Source organism: Arvicola amphibius, chromosome 4, assembly GCF_903992535.2.
Source record: "Arvicola amphibius chromosome 4, mArvAmp1.2, whole genome shotgun sequence".
NCBI lineage: Eukaryota > Metazoa > Chordata > Mammalia > Rodentia > Cricetidae > Arvicola > Arvicola amphibius.
The window spans coordinates 106,206,380-106,226,154 of NC_052050.1; the positions used below are offsets into that span (position 1 = coordinate 106,206,380).

Consider the following 19,775-nt stretch of genomic DNA (forward strand, 5'->3'; position numbering starts at 1 on the left):
ACCCCAGAAAGGCTGATGACATCCACAGCTGCACTGATGGAGTTCTCTTCAGTTAACTTTCTGCACTCAGTGGATCTTGGCACATCCTGAGATCCTTGGCTATGTGAGATTAGCGCAGAATTACATACAGTGTTTGGGATGTATAGATGAGGGTCTAGCAACCCTCCCCACCCTGTCCTCCTATGGGAGACTGATTTAGTTAAAATTTCTATTATTGTGATAAAACAGTGACCAAAAGCAATGTGGAATGGTTTATTTTTGCTTACATTTTCAGATAACAGTCCATCACTGAGAGAAATCAGATAGGAACCCAAAAAGGAACCTGGAGGCAGGAGCTGAAGCAGGGGCCATGGAGGAGTGCTGCTTACTGGCTTGCTCCTCATGGCTTGCTCAGCCTCCTTACACAGCTCAGGACCACCTGCGAAGGGACCACCCACAGTGAGCTGCCCCCTATTTTCAGTCATTAATCAAGAAAATGCCCGCACAGAGCTGCCTATAGTCCAATCTGATGGAGACATTTTCTCAAGAAGCCTCTACCCAGATGTGTCTGGGTTGTGTAAAGTTTAAAAAAATCAGCCAGCACAGGGACAGACAGTCACGAGCCAATAGGCTTACTCTCAGGGTTCTCACAACTGCTCTGGTGTAGATGGTGACCACTGTGAAACACTTGGTGCTAGGTGGAGGAGCCACCTTCATCCTCCCTCTGCCATATGAGAATGGGGCTCCTGTGATTTCCTGGTCCAGGCATTGTTAGCTTGTCCAGGGCCAGGGCCTTGAGTGACTTCCTGACCACAGCAGGGAAACTGAGCTGGTTACATGATGGCCAGAAAGAACAATCTTGAATAATCCTAGCCGGGCAGGGAAAAGAGCTGGCCAAGGGGCCGCGGTCACGGAGTTGCCTCTTTAGACAGGCTGCCTGCTCCTTCAGAGCTGAGCTGCTGCACTCAAGTAGTGGAGGAGCTACAGAGAGCAGCCCAAGCTTGCTGTTTTTCGACAATGCTCTGCAAGTAGCTGCTGCCAGAGTAGGCCCCTGGAGACCTTGTGCTCTGCCTTTGGCAGATGACGGCATTTTAACAGCAACTGCATCGGTCACCAGTAGTGGAAGTGTTTGCCCCTCACGAGGCCATTCACTGCCAGTTCAAGTCTGGGGCATTCCTGTTCTCTCTTTTCCACACTAGGAACAGAGAGGCCAGAGGCAAGTTCCTGGTGGCACAGACACTGTGGCAGGGACTTGTGTCTCCAGACCTCCCTAGTGCAGCTCTTGGCCCCACTGACTCACACAGCTGTAGATCTCCAGAGTCTCCAGGAATCAGTGTAGTCCTGCGCCTTCTGCACAGGAGCTAATGGGGCAACTGCGTCTCTACAGTACCTTGAATGAGGTGAACCAAGAAAGCCTTGACCCTTACAGTCAGCTGGAAGTGTATGCTAGGGGCAGGGTCCTTCCTGAGACCGGGAGCCTCAGTTGTGTAGGCCAGACCCTCACTCCCATACTGTCAGCCTGTTATCAGCCTCGGGTAGGTGCTCATCAGCACTGGGGAAATGTGGAGGCCATGCCCAGGGCTTGCTTGGTAAGTGGGGCATGCTCAGGGTAGGTGGCAAGCACAGCTGTGGTGTGTAATTGCATCCCACGTCTCTCCCAGGGCCCTGGCTGATACGAGACAAACGGGGAAGTTAAGCAAAGAGCAATTCGCGCTAGCTATGTATTTCATTCAGCAGAAGGTCAGTAAAGGCACCGACCCTCCTCAAGTCCTCTCGCCAGACATGGTGCCACCCTCGGAGAGAGGCACTCCTGTTCCAGTGAGTAACCAGACACCCTTGCTTCTGTTGTTCCCACCACCCACCAGAAGGTGGTGCTGGTGCTCCAAGAGCCCCTAAGTCCTCAGTCCCCAAGCACAGGTTGGGGATGGGTGTGGGGTGTGTGACTGGGCCACCTGGAGTGTTCTCAGGACGGTGGCCAGCACTTTGGTCCCCTGCTGTACCAGAGGTGTGGGCTGTTGGCTTCCTGTGACTCTATGTCTGACGTTTTATCCTAGGATAGTTCGTGTGCTCTTGGGTCAGGGGAATTCACTGGTGTTAAGGAGCTGGATGACATTAGCCAGGAGATCGCTCAGTTGCAGAGGTATGTGGCTGCCCTCTTCCCTGGTGGCTCGTAATGTATGGCCTTGTGTCCGTGCTCCCAGTAAGCCTCTGAGGGACGGGAGGACACAGTCTTTTCAGATCTGCTTCTGTTTGGGTCTTCGTTGCCTTGAGCCCACACTGTCCAGGTAGCCTCAGCAGGTTGTGGCTACACAGTTGCACAGGGACACAGACAGCAGGGATGAGCCCAGCTTAGGAGAGAGACCCTAGTCAGGAACACCTGGTCTGCACAGTGGGCCAGTTCCTCACTGCCCTTCACCACAGTGGGTGCCTGCTGCTGCTCTCCATGTCACTCCTCATGGCCCCCCGAGCCCAGTTTTGTTTCCAGTCCTGCCTTTCAGAAAATTTTACGTGTCTCCCCATTCCCACAACAGCCCCTCAGAGTCCACTGTGTGTTGTGGTGCTGGTTGGCATCCATGTGCAGACCTTTTTCCCCAGTGTCCCTCTACTCTTGTTGAGTGGACCTTCAGTGTCTTATACCTCCCTGTTTGCCTCCTGAGCCTTCAGAGTTAGTAAGGGCTTGGCAAGTCCCCGTCACACCTAGGAGTCTCCACTTTCCTCTTTGGCCATCAGATGGGGAAGACACTGCTCTCAGGCAGTGAGCACTGGGAGAGGGACCTCTTGTGTGCAGGTTCTGCTGTGCCCTAGGGTAGAGGATTGTTGGTTAGTCCAGGAGTGTTGCTGTAATGAGTACCTAAGACTGGGTAGTGTATAAAGAGAGCGGCTTCTTTCCCTCAGTTTTAGAAACTGATCTGTCTGGCCTCTGATGAGGACCTCAGTACATAGGCTGTCACAGTGACATAGGACCAGTTTTATGGCAAACCTGAGGGGACAGGACACACGAAGGGTCATGGGTCATTCTGCATGGGCGTGTATAGGGTCAGGCCTGAGGTCAGGGTCACAGCTGTGTACCGTGAGCATGGTTTCACTTTTTCTGTGTTGTCTTTAAACCTGCAGAGAGAAGTACTCCCTGGAACAAGACATCCGAGAAAAGGAAGAGGCCATCAGACAGAAAACCAGCGAAGTACAGGTATGGATGCTGTACCTTGGTTTGTGTTTTTTCCTTCTGAGACAGGGTTTCTCTGTGTAGCCCTGGCTGTCCTGAAACTCACTCTGTACACCAGGCTATCCTTGAACTCACAGAGATCACCTGCCTCTGCTTCCCCAGTGCTGGAATTAAAGGTGTATGCCACCACTGCCTGGCAGCTTGGGCCTGCTTTGTGCTGAGTGTAGGGAACATGCTTTAGAAACAGTTTTGGGATTGCAAAGTGTTTTTGTTTCCTTGCCAGCATCGGTGATGGAACCTGGGGTTTCATTTATACTTGGTAGGCAATGACCATAAAAAAACCTGCCTCACCTGTGCTCAGGTGCCAGACAAGAACCCAGGACCTCATGCTCACTCTCAGCCAGCACGGGGATGGAGCATCATCTTACAGAGGTCCAACAAAGCCACAGCCAAGCCCAGAGAATGCTTTTAATCTCTCCTTGTTCAGGGCCATTACCAGTGTCAGTCAACACCTTCCCATTTCCCTAGGAGTTACAAAATGACCTAGACAGGGAAACCAGCAGTCTGCAAGAACTTGAGACACAGAAGCAGGATGCCCAAGACCGCCTGGATGAGATGGACCAGCAAAAGGCCAAGTTGCGGGACATGCTGAGTGATGTGCGGCAGAAATGCCAGGATGAGACCCAGATGGTGAGTCCCATGGTGTGGAAGATGTTCTGAGTGTCCCTAACAGCCAGCAGATGACTGAATGCCTGGAGTGGAGTCTCCCGACCTGTGAGTGATCCCTCCGTCCCTAGAGATCAAGTTGCAGAATTGCATGACTTTCATAACTATGGTTTGGACACCTGGCTATGGTCTATGTCCCACAGCAGGAAATGGCTCCAGGTGCCTCTCTGCCTCTTCCATTTTATGTGCATTGGTGTAAAGGTGTCAAATACCCTGTTACTGGATTTACAGACAGTTGTTAGCTGCCATGTGGGTGCTGGGAATTGAGACCAGGTCCTCTGAAAGAGCAGTCAGTGCTCTTAACCGCTGAGCCATCTCTCCAGCCCCCCATTCTGCCTTTTAAAAAATGTTTATTATTATACTTATTCATTTTTTGCGAGAGATTTTGTGTGTGTGTGTGTAGGTTAGAGGATTTCAGTGGGACTTGATCCTTTCCTTTCACTCTGTGCACCCACCCTGGTCTTCAGGCTCGGCAGCCCCCATGTGTACCCACTAACCACCTCCCCAGCTTCACACAGTGAAGAAGTTTGATGTCTGTCTTTCTGTCCCTGACTCGTGAGTCCTTTGACTGTCACTTCAGATCTCATCATTGAAAACCCAGATCCAGTCTCAGGAGTCAGACTTGAAGTCCCAAGAGGATGATCTCAACCGGGCCAAGTCAGAGCTGAATCGGCTGCAGCAGGAGGAGACACAGCTGGAGCAGAGCATCCAGGCGGGACGTGCCCAGCTGGAGACCATCCTCAAGTCCCTGAAGTCCACGCAGGATGAGATCAACCAGGTATTTTGACGGGGTTGGGGGCTAACTGAAGCTGGGTCCCCTGTGCGGCTGTACTGTTACTTTGGCTTTTTTGTCTCACCTGCCTGTGTGCTGTGGGTCAGTGGTGCTGGGGAGATTAACTGGCGGGGGCTTTATGCAGTGTGGCTCAGGGAGCCTGGCATACTGTTCCATGAGTGCTTGGGCCTCTCCTGGCAGCTGGGAGGAAACTCTGACCATGCCCTGTCCTTCTGCATATAGTGAGCATTGAATTTTGTGGTGGTCTCTGGGATGCAGGCCACAGAAACAGGATGGTACTGGGCCTTGATACATAGGAAAGAAAACCTGTGTCCTCTAGACTGAAAGTGCTTGTCTGCAAGTTACAGACTAGCAGGGCAACGTGGGGGTTAATTCTTTGGGATTTTCAGACTTTTTCCTCCCTCCTTCAGAGTCTTTCATGGAGATGGTCCAAGATGCACATAGAATTGCTGATAGAGTAATGGTTGATGATGGCACTAGACAGATCTCACTGTGTAGCCCCTGCAAGTCTGGAACTCACTATGTAAACCAGACTTTCCTTGAACTCATAGACCCTGCCTCTGTTTTGAGTGCTGGGTTTAAAGGTGTGTGCCACCATGGCTATCATCATTCCTTTTGTTTGTTTTGGTTTTTGTTTCAAGTTTGTTTTTTTTTTTTTTTTTTTTTTTTTGATTTGAGGTTTTTTGTTATTGTTATTCTTGAGACGGACTCTCATCGTATAGTTCAGGTCAGCCTTGAATTTGTGACATATTCTCCACCTCAGCCTTTGCAGGCCTTCCGCTGGTTTCTCCTCTTGTCTTTCATTAGCAGATGCTATACAGCAGGTATCATTTTGACATTCCTGTTTCCCTTCTTGTCATTCCCAATACTCGTTTTTAAATTAGAGGAGACAGAAAACAATTAAAATCACAAAAGGCTGGACATGGTAATGCACGCCTTTAATCTCAGCTCTTGGGACACAGAGGCAGGTGGGGCTCTGTGACTTTGAAGCTAGCCTGGTCTACATAGTGAGTTCTAGAACATCCAGAGCTTTGTAGAGAGATTCTGTCTCAAAACAAAACAAAAATAAAGAAACAGAGGTTGGGTTCAGGACCAATTGGGTGCACTGAGCTGTCTCTGTTGCATGTGTCACTGTCCTCTCCGTGAGTTCTCTGTCTGGGAGTGAGGGAAAGCATGCACATAGTGAAAACCTGAGAGGTAACAGATTGCCGTCCCAGATTCTGTGTAATTGTAGTTGGTTGAGAATTGGCAAATGTTTGGGGGAGCAAGTGCTCCTCTGGGGGTTGGACTGCAGAGCCCTGGAACAGTAGGGTGTCTTGGTTTTCACGGATCAGTGCATCCTGAATTGTATACAGCATGCGCAAGGCAGTCTTTCCCATGAGCATGATCCCCTGGAGAAGGCATCTTGCTGGCTGCACCCCGAGCTATTCTTGATGTCCATGGTATTTATCTTGCAGGCAAGAAACAAGCTGTCACAGCTTCAGGAAAGCCATCTAGAAGCTCACCGGAGCCTGGAACAGTACGACCAGGTGCCTGATGGGGTCTCTGGCACCAGCCTGCCTGACCTGGCCACCCTGAGTGAAGGCGTCTTGCTGGCAGAGAGGGGCGGCTTTGGAGCCATGGTAAAGGTCGAGTAAGCGTCTCCTGGTCCTCGTGGGCTCTGCTGCAGCTGCAGAATCTGCACACGGCACTGGCTTCCTCGGTGCATGGCACCCCTTGTTTTTGATGGCAATCTGTACAGGGCCCAGGGGCTGGTGGTCAGATTTATCCAGCTGTCTAGAAGCTGTGAAGTCTAAGTGTTCCGTTTCCACAGAAGTGTTTCTATTGTAGAGGGTAAACCTAACCAAAGCCAATGTGGTTCCATGCTATGGAAGTTCTGTGTTCCACTAATGGTGCCCTTGGGGTGCACGTGTGTTATTCAAGTCAAGTGATTCTGAAAGATGAGAAAACCACTGGAGGTACAGCTCGTAGTGAGCACTGCAGGTCCCAGGTTCCGTCCTGCAACGCACATTAAAAACACCGCAGCTTGTCTGCCTTCCAGGTGCTGTGTGGTCAGCTGTCAACTGGCCTTTCTGGGAGAACCTCAACACTGTGGCCTTCACTACTTGTGAGCCATCAGCCCAGGCAGTGTAACCCTTCTCTCGAGTTGTCAATGCCTGTTGTTGGAGCCATCAGCCCCCGTCGACGGATATCTCTGTGGTTAGGCTTATGAGTCCTGGTATCTGGGTTGCTATGCTACTCTTAACCACTTGGCCGCCTCATCTTCCAGGGCTCTGCCTTGCTCCGGCCCTGCTGCTTCTCCCTCTTTGTCCTTTCCCTTCTTGTCTTGTGCTCTAAACACAGCCACCTTTCCCTCTCTTCTCTGTGTTTCTTTCGCATCCAAGAACTTACAGGGAAGCCTGTACTTGTCCTGGACTACTTAGAAGGTGCTGTCTGTATCTCTGCCTGACCCTTATGTCTGCCCACAGAAGTCCCCTTCACTCCTGGACTCAAAAGCAGGTGGCTTCCTGCCCACCTCAGCATCTCAGGCTTCACTGTTCCATGGGATTCCCATGGAATTCCCTGCGCTGTGGCCTGTAGCTGGTTTCTTGTGACTGTCCTCTCCACTTGGTCTCACCATTGCTTCCCATGCAGCTGGCTTGTCCCGTGTCCTGGGCCAGGGAAATGCTCACTCTAATGCCTGCCTTGTAGACTGCTTGTTTTGTTGTTTTCTTTTCTGTCTGTCTCTTGAGACAGGATGTCACTGTAGGCCAGGCTGGCCTGGAACTCCAGAGATTCCAGTTTGGGGGATTAAAGATGTGTGCCTGGCTCTCCTTGGCTTTTATCAGGCTCACATCCTGGGCTGCATCTTTGCAGTAGGTGACAGTTTGCTGGTGGCTGGTCATTTCTGTTACCACCTGAGGCTTTTGTACCTGGGTATTTTTTGTTCATTGTTGAACAAGGTGGAGTTTGCATGGTTGACTGTCACTTGTACAGTGTAACTATCAGATATATTACCTAAAAACTCAGTACTTGTGTCTGAAGGAACCCCACATCTCTTTGTACAAATAGTTTTAAGATAATTTCTGGGGCTATTGCCGTTTCTTAATAAACACTTTGAAGCAAGGTCTTTGTTCAGTTTTCCATCTGGGGACTGTCTGGAGCAGAATGCTCCGTCAGTTCTCTTCGTGAGCTGTGCTTATGGAGAACACTGCAACCAGAGTGGCACATCTAGAACTTTCTGCAGGTGATTCTTGAGTCACTGAGTTAAATGTTAAGTTCCCATGGTGGAGACATAGGATCTTAAGGCCATGATCATTTCTGTGTGTATATCCTTAATTACTTTTTTCTTTCACAGTGCTGTAGGTGGAGTCCAGGGTCTAACATGTTAGCAAGGACAGAGCCCAGAGCCTCATGTGTTAGCAAAGGTGGAGCCCAGGGCCTCACACTTGTTAGCAAGTACTCAACCACCAAGCCTTGAACCAGCCCAAAGTCATGTTTATTTCTTGTGACTGACGGATACACAGCCCACCCAGCAGAGAAAAAGCTGTGAACCATCCTATTTGTTACTTTGACTCATCAGCACAGTTGGATCCTTGGTCCCTTTCAGCCCCAATAACATGCAGGAGCCAAGGTTATGGACTCCCAGCAAGTAAATGAGAGCTACTTAGCTGGTTACTTGAACTCAGCTGAGGATGGGAATATTAAATCAGGACAGTTAGCAGGAGCTCCAGCATTGGGCCCCTAACCAACACACTTTTCATTTTGTTTTGTTTTGTTATTTGAGGCAGGGTCTCATGGTATAGCCATGGCTGACCTGGATCTCTATTATGTAGACCAGGCTGGCCTTGGGCTCAGAGAGATCCATATGTCTCTGCCTCCTAGTGCTGAGATAAAAGGGATGCACCCCACACCCAGCCCCCAACACTGTAAAAAGCAGGGATTTCACAGAAATTTTTTTGGTGCCCTCTGTGACCATATCTGTACTCTGAAAGCAGGCAGAACTTAGGGCTAATTGCTTTTGAAGGCATTTTCTGCATCTGAGCACATGGCTCATCAGTGGGGGCTTGCCTAGTATATGTGAGGTCCTTGGTCCCATCCTCCATGCTGCAAAAGTTAGTAATTATATGAAATTAATTAATATGTTTTACCTCTGTGAAGGAACTTATCACCCATCCTAATGTGTTCACCTCATCATTGAGTGACCACATGATTCAGTGTTCTGGGAAAATGGCATCTACTAGTGGCATTGTAGATTGGTTCATCCGCTTCTGGGCACATGCTAATAGCATGTGTCCCATATTTGGAAGTGCCACAAGCCTGTACTTAGCCTTGTATTCTGTCTCCCAGAGTGACAAAGCCTTCATTCTGGCTGAACTGGCTGTGTTCTCATTTGTGGGTAAGAAAAAGCCTTCTTTCCAGTTCCATTTCTTCCTTACTCTTAATGTGAGCCAGTGCCTTGGCTACAATGCTGAGCTGTACCCAGCTGTTGTGTGGCCCCCTTCGGGGACACTGTCAAAGCTGCATGAGGTGTGCGATTTCTCCCGACATTACTGCATAGGCCCCACCATCCCACCGTGTGAGAACTGGTAGTACACGTCACAGGCACGTTTGTGCCATTGAAACCCATTCGTTCATTGCCCTCCCTTCAGCAATTGTAAACAATAGATAGTACTCAGCCCTGTCCATAAATGGCAGCGTAAGCTTCCTTTCTGAGACCAAGCTCCATCCCTCATCCCTTTGTCTTTTAGACATAGCCCATTCCTCACCCAGGGCTAGTCCAGGAGTCTTCTGCCTGACTCAGGGCTTTCTTAGGTCATAATCTTCTGCCAGTGTCTCTCTGTCCTTGAACCCCAACAGCTGTGTGTCCTTCCTTTGCCCATGGTGTGGCAGAGAGGTCCGTCTTCTGCCCCATCACATTCCTCTCCATCCTGAACCCCAGCAGCTGCACTGGGGTGTGCATCTCGGGGCTGGCAGCACCCAGGCGTCTTCAGCAGATGCTGCGCTGACTGCATCTGTGCTTAACCTCCCTGAGTGCCAGGCCTGGCTTCCCTAGGAAGACCTGTGCCCAGAAGCTCTGAAGAACTGGTCCCAGGTAAGAAGATGGCCCACCACTTCAAGTTGTAACTACTGCTTACTATTTTTTTAAATCTTTATTTCTTTATTTCTTGAGAATCTTGCTGTGTGGCCAAGCTGGTCAGGAACTCTTGTCCAAGGTGCTGGAAGCCTTATTAGAATGTGTCCCTTTAGACCATTTGTGTCATTTCTTCAACCATTGTCTGCTTTCACAGATGCCCCAGCTTTGAATGACTTGGTCATGGGAGGAATGACAGTCCCTTCCCCCACTGTGAGTGCTACTGTAAGAAACCATCTGCTGGCTATGATAGCATACACATTTAATCCCAGCAGTCAGGGTGGCAGAGGCAGGCTGATATATGAGCCCAAGGTCAGCCTTGTCTACATAGTGAGTTCCAATCTAGTCAGGGCTGCACAGTGAGACCCCATCTCCTGGGGTGGGGGAGGGGGAGGATTCCAGTTCAGTAGCCCTGTTTCTTGGAGGATTGTGTCTCTCTTAGGCAGAACAGACCCCTGATTCTCAACCCAACATTCTGCTTGCAGGGGTCACCCCACCCCTCGGTCCATTTCCACTATGGAAAAGCACTCTTCAAAAGTAAATGTTTTTCTGTTTTTTTTTTTTTTCCTGCTGCTTTGAATACACTTGCCAGTTTCTAGAAATAAGCACCTTTTTATAAAAATGCAAAATGCCCTGCATGCTTTAGCAACTCCCACTACACCAGGGTCACCCCAGACCTTACTTCCTACTTGGGCTGAAATGGCCTGCTTCTTTCTTGACATAGAACTATGAGGGCTGGGAGCTGATGGCACTGCCCCCCCCCCCCATCATTCCACTTTCTGCCCCTGTGAATGTGGTAACTCCAGGGGCCTTGTATGAATGGGATCACACAGCATTTATCTCTTGGCCACTGACCTCTTATTTCTCCTTACCTTCACATCCTCAAGTCTCTTTTTTTTTTCTTTTTATTTTTTAAAACAATCTTTTCTCATTTTACATACCAATCCCAGTTCCCTTTCCCTCCCTTCTTCCTGCTCCCCCAACCTTCCACCCATCCCATCATCCACTCTTTAGAGAGAGTGAGGCTTCCCATGGGGAGTCAACAAAGTCTGGCACATCCAAGGTCCCTCCCCCTTATATTGGGGCTGAGCAAGGTATCCCTCCAAAGAGAATGAGCTCTAAAAAGCCATTCAAACACTAGGGATAAATCATAGTCCCACTACCAATGACCCCACAGACTGCCCCAGCCACACAGCTGTCACCTACATGCAGAGGGCCTAGTTTGGCCCTATGCTGGTTCTCCCTCTGTCAGTCTGGAATCAGTGAGCTCTCACTAGCTCAGGTCATCTGTTTCTGTGGGACCATCATAATCTTGACCCTTTGCTCATATTATTGCTCTTCCCTCTCTTTGACTGGACTCTGGGAGCTTGGCCCAGTGCTATCTGTGGATCTCTGCATCTGCTTCCATCAGTTGCTATATGAAGTTTCTATGATGACAATTAAGGTAGTCATCAATCTGACTGCAGGGGAAAATCAGTTCAGGTACCTTCTCCACTCTTCAAGTCTCCTCTTTTCACAGCAGAATTTCCTTCCTCTTCAAGGTTGGATATTATTCTACCATATGGGTGGATTAGATTCCATCTATTTGCTCATTTCCCTCAGTGATTTTATTAGAGTTGTTTTAGATTTATTGCAACACTGCAAAGCTGTCGTGTAGAGTTTCCACGTGTGCCATGCCTGGTTTCTATTGCATCTCAGCAAATAAACCAGCGTCTAGGGTTGTTCTTCTAAAATGTCCACTTGTGGGACTACTCTTGAGGTATTCTGTCCTGGCTCACACTGCGTCAAGTGCAGGTCTGATTTAGGTGTAGGTCAGAAGTAACTCAGCGCCTGTTCTTTCTTCACAATCCTAGGATGATCCTTTCAAAAACAAAGCCTTACTGTTTAGCAACAACTCCCAAGACCTGCATCCAGACCCTTTCCAGGCAGAAGACCCCTTCAAATCCGACCCGTTTAAAGGAGCTGACCCCTTCAAAGGTATGCCCAGCCTGTGAAAGGACTGTTGTTTCTCTTCTTTTTAAAATGCTTTCTTATGTGTATGGGGTTTTCACCTGCATGTGTATGCATCATGTGTATGCAGTGCCACTAGAGGGCACAAGAGGACGTCAGAGCCACCATGTGGGCACTGGGACTTGAACCTGGGCCCTCAGCAGGATCAACTGACACTCTTAACTGCTAAGCCACAGATTTTTGTTTTTTGTTTGTTTTTGGAGATAGGATTTCTCCATGTAGTGTGGCTGTCCTAGAACTTGCTCTGTAGACCAGGCTGGCCACGAACTCACAAAGATCATCCTGCCTCTGTTTTGCTTGTGTTGTGATTAAAGATGTGTGCCACCACGCCTGAGGAGCTTTCAGATTTTGATCTTAGATGTAAGGGACAGATCCAGCAACTTTGGCTGTCACATGTCATGACCAGGAAAACCACTGTGTTTCTATTCTCTCTGACTAAGCAAGATAGGAGGAAATACAGGGATCCAGAGTGGAGAAAGAAAAGTGAGCTCATGAAGACTGTAAGTTCCTTCTGTAGCCAGCCAGGCATCTGGGCCATCTTAAGTGTTTTCCTGTTTGAGACTGACACTTTCACTCATGAACTTTCTGTGGCAGGGCCGGGGTGCACAGGGTCCAGTTTTTTCCCTTAAACCAGGCAGGAGACATGTCTCCACTGTCCTCCTCCACTCAGCTGACTGCAGGAGACATGTCTCCACTGTCCTCCACTCAGCTGACTGCTGCTCTCTTTGTTCCAGGTGACCCCTTCCAGAATGATCCCTTCGCAGAGCAGCAGACCATAGCCACAGGTAAAGGCTGGCTTCCTTGTGTCCCTGACAATGCTCAGAGTCTCTCCAGACTATGGGGACACGGTTACTTGTGCCATAGCTGCCTGTATTGGGTGTGTTATGTAACTGTCACACATGGTGGGATTTTCCACCACTCATGCCAGGGACTGTGATGTCATAGGAAAAGACAGCCATCATATGTCATGTGTGCCTTTTTTTCCTTCTGTGTTGGCATTGCCTAGTGGGACCAAAAGCCTGGATTCCATCTCCAACCACAGAAACAAAAAAGATTTGGAATATTTGCATCCCAGCAGAGACTCCCATCCTGTCCAATGCCTGGTGCCACCAGTGTGCTTCCTGATTACAGAGCAGAATGTACACATCACAAATTTCTCCTTTTAAAAAGGTTTTATAAACTGAACATGGTGGCACACACCTTTAACCCCAGAACTCAGTAACTTTGTAGGCAGAGACAAGGTGGATCTCTTGAGTTCAAAGCCAGCCTACATAGCAAGATCCTGTCTCAAGAAACTTCTAACCGTTGTATGTATGTGTGCCACGTGTGGAGGTCAGGGCACAACTTGCAGGAGTCAGTTCTCTGCTTCCTCCATGTGTATCAGGCTGTTAGGTTTGGCAGCAAATGTCCAGTAAAGCTTTTGACAGATGTGTAAAACTGTGGAAGGTTGAAAGACAGTCCATCACCCAGAAAGGTTCTCACTTGTGGCCAGTGTCCCCATCCTAACCCTGGGGCAACTGATCACTCACAATTTGTGCCTCATTCTGAGCCTTCTTTCCCTGGTGTCCACTCCTTACCTCTCCCTGGTGCCTGCTCCTTATTTCATCTTTCTAGCATCTTTGCTCACCAGTTGTGCCCTCTCCTAGACCCATTTGGAGGAGACCCTTTCAAAGAAAGTGACCCATTCAGTAGTTCAACCACTGATGACTTCTTCAAGAAACAGACAAAGAATGACCCATTTACCTCAGACCCCTTCACGAAGAACCCTTCCTTACCTCCAAAGGTGAGTAGAGTAGTCTCTGTGTGGGACCCACTCGAGCAGGTCTGATTTGATGTGTGTTTGGATGGGAATGTGGTGTTCAGGAGGCTGGCTGGCTTGGCCAGGAGCTGGGATTACAAGGGTGGTCTCATTCCTGGTCAGTGAGGCGGCTCCCAACACTGTCTGTCATTGCAAGTCCCGTCTTGTGAGCCAGTGTACTACAGTACCAAGTCAGGGCCAGGGCGATTCCTCTAATAGCTCTTTTTCCTTCCTGTCCCTCTCCTCTGCTGTGGTCCTCTGCCTCCCACCTCCACTCCATCTCCTCTGCTGTGGTCCTCTGCCTCCCACCTCCACTCCATCTCCTCTGCTGTGGTCCTCTGCCTCCCACCTCCACTCCATCTCCCACAGCTGCAGTAAAATATCACAAGTAGCTGGACACTTGTTGTCCTGTCTGCTCAGGAGGATGAAGGTGGGAGAAGAATTGAGCCCAGGAGTCCCACGTCATCCTGGGCAACATGTATCTATATGTATTTGTGTACCACATGTGTGCAGTGCCCTGGAGGGCAGAAGAAAACATCATATCCCCTAGAGCAGGAATCAATTTGCTGTGAGTTACCTGACATGTTGGGAACCAGACTCAACAAGAGCACCAAGTGCAGTTAACCACTGAGGAGTCCATAGCCTCTATTGTGTGTGTGTGTGTGTGTGTACACTTGTTAGTGCCACAACATATGTTGATGTCAAGATAACAAATTGATGTCTTTTCCACCAAGTAGGTTGTTGGGATTGTTGACTTAAGATTGTCAGATTTGACAGCAAGCACCTTTACTTGATGATTTGTCTCTTGGCTTTGCTCTGGGATCTAGGTGGTGCAAATCACCGAGTTAGATAACTTCTGAGTTATCACCCTCCTGGGTGTTGGCCTGTTTTCTGTTACTCTTAACAAAATCCCTGAGGCTGACACTTAAGTAAAGAGGTTTATTTTGGTTCAGAGTTCTGGAGTAGTGTGGCCACTGGTTTTGTGGGAGCAGCCAGAGAAGGAAAACAGCCCTGCCAGAAGGAGCATTTTTGTGGAAATAAGGAACCAAAAGGCTGAGAGGTGCCAAGCTTCCTACTTTTCCCTCCATGTAACTCTCAGAAGACCTAACTGCCCCTGCCAGACCTGACGTCATGATACAAGTGACCTCTTGTGGCTGGACATATAGCCAGGGCACAAGTGCACTCAGAATCTGTGCCAGTCTCTCTTCCGGCTGTTTGTAGAATATAAGAAACAACAGCGTTCCAGGCCCTCCTGGCCATCACAGCAAGTAATGAGACATTGTAAGACACTGTCTCAAAAACAAAAACAAAACCCCAGCGGGGTGGGTGGGGGTGCTGGGGTGATGGGGTACTGGAGTGGTAGCTTAGCAGTCAGGAACACGACTGAAAACCTGAGGTGGGCGTGCAGACCCCAGCACCTGTGAAACAAGTTACCTGAGATCTTGTCATGTACAGCGTACCCTGAGCTGGGTAGAGACAGGAAGATGGTTGGGACTTGATGGTCAGCCCAGCTCCAGGTTCAGTAAGAGACTGCCTAAAAGAAATAAGGCAGAGGGTGCATGGCCTTTGCATGTACACACTCACACCCACACACATGCAAACAAACCTCACATACTTAGAAACAAATGGATTTCATGTTGAGACTGGGGTCCCATCCCTAATAGTTCATTATGTATGTACAATTTTACATCTTCTAGAATCCAGGCCCTTTGCCCAACATGTTGGAGAGTGAATCACAACCTATAATTGTTTTTCTGTTGAGTTTTTTTAAAAAAGAAAAGATTTTAAGAAGTTTTTATTTTAGTTGTATAGGTGTTTTGCCCTCATGTCTGACTGTATACTACATGAGTGCCTGGTGGCTATGGAGTCCAGAAGAGGGCATCAGATCCTTGCACCATGCACCGGGATCCCAGCTCTGGCCCACTGGAAGGACAGCCAGTGCTTGAAACCACTGAGTTACCTCTCTAGCTCTGAGCTTTTTTTTTTTTTTTTTTTTTTTTAATGAGACAAGTATTCCCTGGCCTGGAACTCAGAAATCTGCCTTTCTCTGCCTCCACAGTGCTGGCAGCATTTGTTATTTTTGCTTTGATCCTTTCTATATGGATCTCTCTCTGTCTTCTATTTCTCTTTTCCTTTTGAGGCATAGTCTCTCTGGATAGTCCCAACTGGCCTCAAAAGCCTGCAGCAATCCTCCTGCCTTGACCTCCTGTGTGTTGGGATGACAGGCACGAATTTAAAAGAGTTAACCACTTCATTTTATTTATTTGTTTTTTTGTTTGTTAGTTTGGTCTGAGACAGGGTTTCTCTTTGTAGCCTTGGCTGTCCTGAACTCACTCTGTAGACCAGGCCTGCCTCTGCCTCTCCACTGCTGGGGTTAAAGTCTATGCAGCCAAGCCCTTTAAGCACTCATAGGATTGTCCAGGCGTTTGTCATTTCTGATTCTCTTCCTTCCATTGAAGACAGACTTCCCTCCCGTTATTGAGCCACACCCTCAGCCCCTCGCTGGGGAATTCTAGGCAGAGGTTTTACCCCTGAGCCATGCCTCTAATCCTTACTGAGGGATTCTAGGCAGGGGCTCCACTTCTGCCAGATGTTAATGCCCTCTGTGTCTGTGGCTTTGGCTCACTTCTTAGGCCTCCAGTTCACAGGGTGCATGTTGAGGGTTACCCTCCACAGCCCAGGTTTGTCTGAATCACCCCACCCTCCCTGAGGTGTGCTGTTGCTTATGGCATTTGAAATTGTTGGAAAGTACAGGTATAAATGGGTAGATGACCGAGTAAATTCTCTCTCTTGTCCCTCAGCTCGACCCTTTTGAGTCCAGTGATCCTTTCTCTTCCTCCAGCATCTCCTCAAAAGGATCAGGTGAGACCTGAGGCTCTTCCCCCTTCTCCCTACCACTTCACACCTCAGTAATTCCCTCAGTCCCTAGATTTGTATAGCCTTAGGTAGAACATGAGGCCTATGTGGATGCTCCCAACAGGAGCTGGCATCCTTCCAGAGAATCTGTTAACACCAGTGCTGGCGGCCACTTGTTCATTGTCCGTAATGGGAATAGTCCATAGTTTCCAAGCATGGTGGCACTCACCTCTGACCTCAGCACTGGGAAACTGGTTTTGAAACAGACCCAGGCATGGTGGTGCACACCTTTAATAAGCCCACCACTCAGGAGTCAGGAGGCAGGGGGATCTCTATGAGTTTTAGACCAACCTGGGCTACAGGGTGAGACCTTATCTGAAAATCCGGGGATGGGGGATCTCCTAACTGATGGCCCTACACACACATAGACTGTGTTGTGTCTGGCCACCCTCAAATGGCTCATTCTCTCCATGTCACCTGCTTCTCCTGGACTGGTAGGTCGACAGGACCAGTCTCTCCTTTGATCACTGTGATCCATGAGCCTCGCAGAAGCCATCTTCCCAGAGACATTCATGGCTCTGAGTTTCCTACTCCTGGACCCTAGGATTACCCCTTGACGCTTAGGCACATCTCTTTAGACCATAACCCCAACTGTATTGGTGCTCCTCACAGATCCCTTTGGAACCCTAGACCCTTTTGGAAGCGGCTCCTTCAGCAGTGCCGAGGGCTTTGCTGACTTCAGCCAGATGTCCAAGGTAAGACTCCTCCCAGGAAGTCCCAGCCACAGCTTGAGTCTGCCCGCCTCTTGTGGGTGGGCAGATAGAACTGTTGCCACATGTGTATGCTTGCACTTGTCACACTTGTGAGTGCAGCTCTACACGGCAGAGAGCAGATAGGGCTATGGTATGTTACCTGTGTACATTTGAAGCTGCCATGGCCAAGTCCCTCCTGGTGCAGTCATGCTATTGCCCATCTTGCTCTGAGATCTGATCAAACAAGGATCAGATCTCAGGACGTGAAGTGGCACCTCTGTGACACTCAAGGTCAGGGAGTGGCCCAAGGCAGCACACTTGTCTGTCTGCCAAGGACCTAGGGAAGGAAGAGTTAAACACGGTGGTCCCAGGAGGCCAGCGTGACAGGCCTTAGGTTTGAGGTGTCTGGAGAGAGTGGACCACTTAAATGTCTGGAACCTCCAGGGACCAATTCATGAGGGTATTGAATAGTGAGGGTATGCTCACAGCAGAGGTGAACAAATACACACATGAAGACAGCTTGTACTGTTCAAGGACGGAAGCCACAGCCATGTCCTCAACAGGGGCCCTGTAAAGCTTCCCTGTCTGCTCTGGCTCTGTGATGCACAGTGGCTGGTGTCACTCTTTAAGGGGACGTGCAGTTTAAGAGCTCAACATCTTGAGCTCAGCAAGCAGTCAGCCCAAGTAGAGCAGCTCAAGACCTAGGTGGCTGCACATCTTCTTCCAGCACTTGGTAGTGGGCTCAGGTGACTTGGAGGCTAGCCTGGGCTACTAGGAGCTAGCCCTGCCTGAGAAGAAAGCTGCAGGGCTCATCCTTATGAAGAACTTGCCAACCTAGAGTTGTAGTCTTAGTGAGATGGACTAAGTCACCAGTCCCAGCCCAGCACGCCAATGCATGTATGTTGGTATCATCTTTGGTAATGAATTAAAAAGTCAAACTAGCTGTAGCAGCAAACCGTGGATGGCTGAGGCAGCCAGCCTGGGCTGTACAGGGAAGCACTGCCCCCAAACAGCTAAGAACAGTAGTGCTACAGGTGTGCTCTCCTGTCCTGCCCTGGCAGGGCATTAGATCTATCCTTGAGCCATGTGGTGTGCCTTGCAAATGTTTTTCATGAGGCTCAGTTTCACTAGCAGAATCCATCCTTCTATTGGGGCCAGGTGGTGGTGAGAGTCACCAGGCAGCAATCCTGTTTCCTGTTGGTTCTGTCCACCTGAAGGAGGCGGTAGGCGGGCATTCTGAGGGCGCGGGCATCCCTTGGTATCCATAAAGATGTATTGCATGATGCACAGGGGATATTAAATCCTCATTAGCATCCCTCCTGTGATTTAACTCAGTGCCACAGACTGCATGTCTGGGCGGCTTTGAGTGTCCATGGTTCCGTTGCAGTCAGAAGGAACGCTGCCTGTGTGCACTCACTGTCTTTCTGTCTTCAGTGTGAGGGTGGTGGAAACCCCAGGAGATGGAGGCCAACCACATGGCGTCCCTGCCCTCCACCACCGTGCCTTCTTTTCACTCTGTCCCAACTGCGCAGTCACTCTCAGGTGCCACAGTCTGGCAGCTATAGCAACATGCAGTGTGACATGCTGCTTCCAAAACACACTTGACATGCTGCAAGTTTTGAGCACAGTGACAGACCTACACAGCAGCACAGGGAGGCCTGGCTTCCAGCACACTCAGGAGCCCCATACATGCAGGTCCAGGAGCAGCCAGTACCTCGGCAGCACCTAACTTTGGAGAAGCAGAGGCAGCCCTGGGAGTCCAACTCCTACAGTCAGGACATGTTGGCCACATGGGGGCAGCAGCTTATAAGGGCTGGTGATTAGGAGCTATGGACTCCTTTCTGAGGAGCCAACTATTCTAGGCTTGGAACCTGTTCCCTGTTCATTGTCAGTCCCAGGGAAGGCCTAAGCAAGTGTACAAGGTATCTGCAGTTGTAGGTTGCTGATTGGAAGGGCGTTTTCTCCACTCACTGTGGCTAGCCACTGGCTGGTTTCCCATGCTCATATAAGCAGCCCTAATTAAGCCCAGAGTCACAGAAACCAAAGACATGGAAGTAGGAGTGAAGGAGTTTGTAGGAGTGGAAAGGAATGACAGGACTACGGGAATACATCACACAAGTGTGAAAATGTTAGCGAGTTCTAAGTGTTCAGTGAGAGGTCATCTGTGTGGCTGGGGGGTCAGGGCCTGGGCCTCTCTCCGCCTGGGATGCTGGGATTTGAGACTGGAGTAGATGCTAGCTCCCACCCCTATCTAGTCCTTCCCTGTCTCTCTGCCCAGTTACTGTCCAGTTGCATAGGTCCCCTTCTCCTGATGAACCACCCCAGATAAGCCTCTGTCTCTCCCTGCCCCCGACAACTGGGATAGGAAAGCCAGGCCCACTTCCTGTTCTCGGCACCAGGCCAGGACACAGCTGGCTGGGACTGTGGAAAATCCTGTCCCGTACACTGTTTACACCATCCTGGGGCTCTTTGACTTCAGGACACTTGTAAAGCCTGTGCCCACCCCACCCCCACTCCCTACTGATTTTCCTCTCTGGTTACCTTGTTAGTTTTCAAGAACAACACCCAGTATAAATAAGTCTGGA

General features: G+C 49.5%; 1 protein-coding gene across 7 annotated transcripts in view; it reads left to right on the plus strand.

The window, feature by feature from the left end:
- The window catches only part of Eps15l1 (epidermal growth factor receptor pathway substrate 15 like 1), an 82,611-nt gene that overhangs the window by 39,040 nt on the left and 23,796 nt on the right, over positions 1–19,775 (plus strand). For all 7 annotated transcript variants that reach the window (XM_038324790.1, XM_038324793.1, XM_038324795.1 and 4 more), the window contains 11 exons: positions 1,641–1,797; positions 2,034–2,119; positions 3,094–3,166; positions 3,671–3,832; positions 4,449–4,646; positions 6,119–6,283; positions 11,628–11,751; positions 12,519–12,569; positions 13,431–13,567; positions 16,384–16,444; positions 17,111–17,193. In XM_038324790.1, the coding sequence (XP_038180718.1) occupies positions 1,641–1,797; positions 2,034–2,119; positions 3,094–3,166; positions 3,671–3,832; positions 4,449–4,646; positions 6,119–6,283; positions 11,628–11,751; positions 12,519–12,569; positions 13,431–13,567; positions 16,384–16,444; positions 17,111–17,193 (1,297 nt within the window). The remainder of the gene's footprint in view (positions 1–1,640; positions 1,798–2,033; positions 2,120–3,093; positions 3,167–3,670; positions 3,833–4,448; positions 4,647–6,118; positions 6,284–11,627; positions 11,752–12,518; positions 12,570–13,430; positions 13,568–16,383; positions 16,445–17,110; positions 17,194–19,775) is intronic.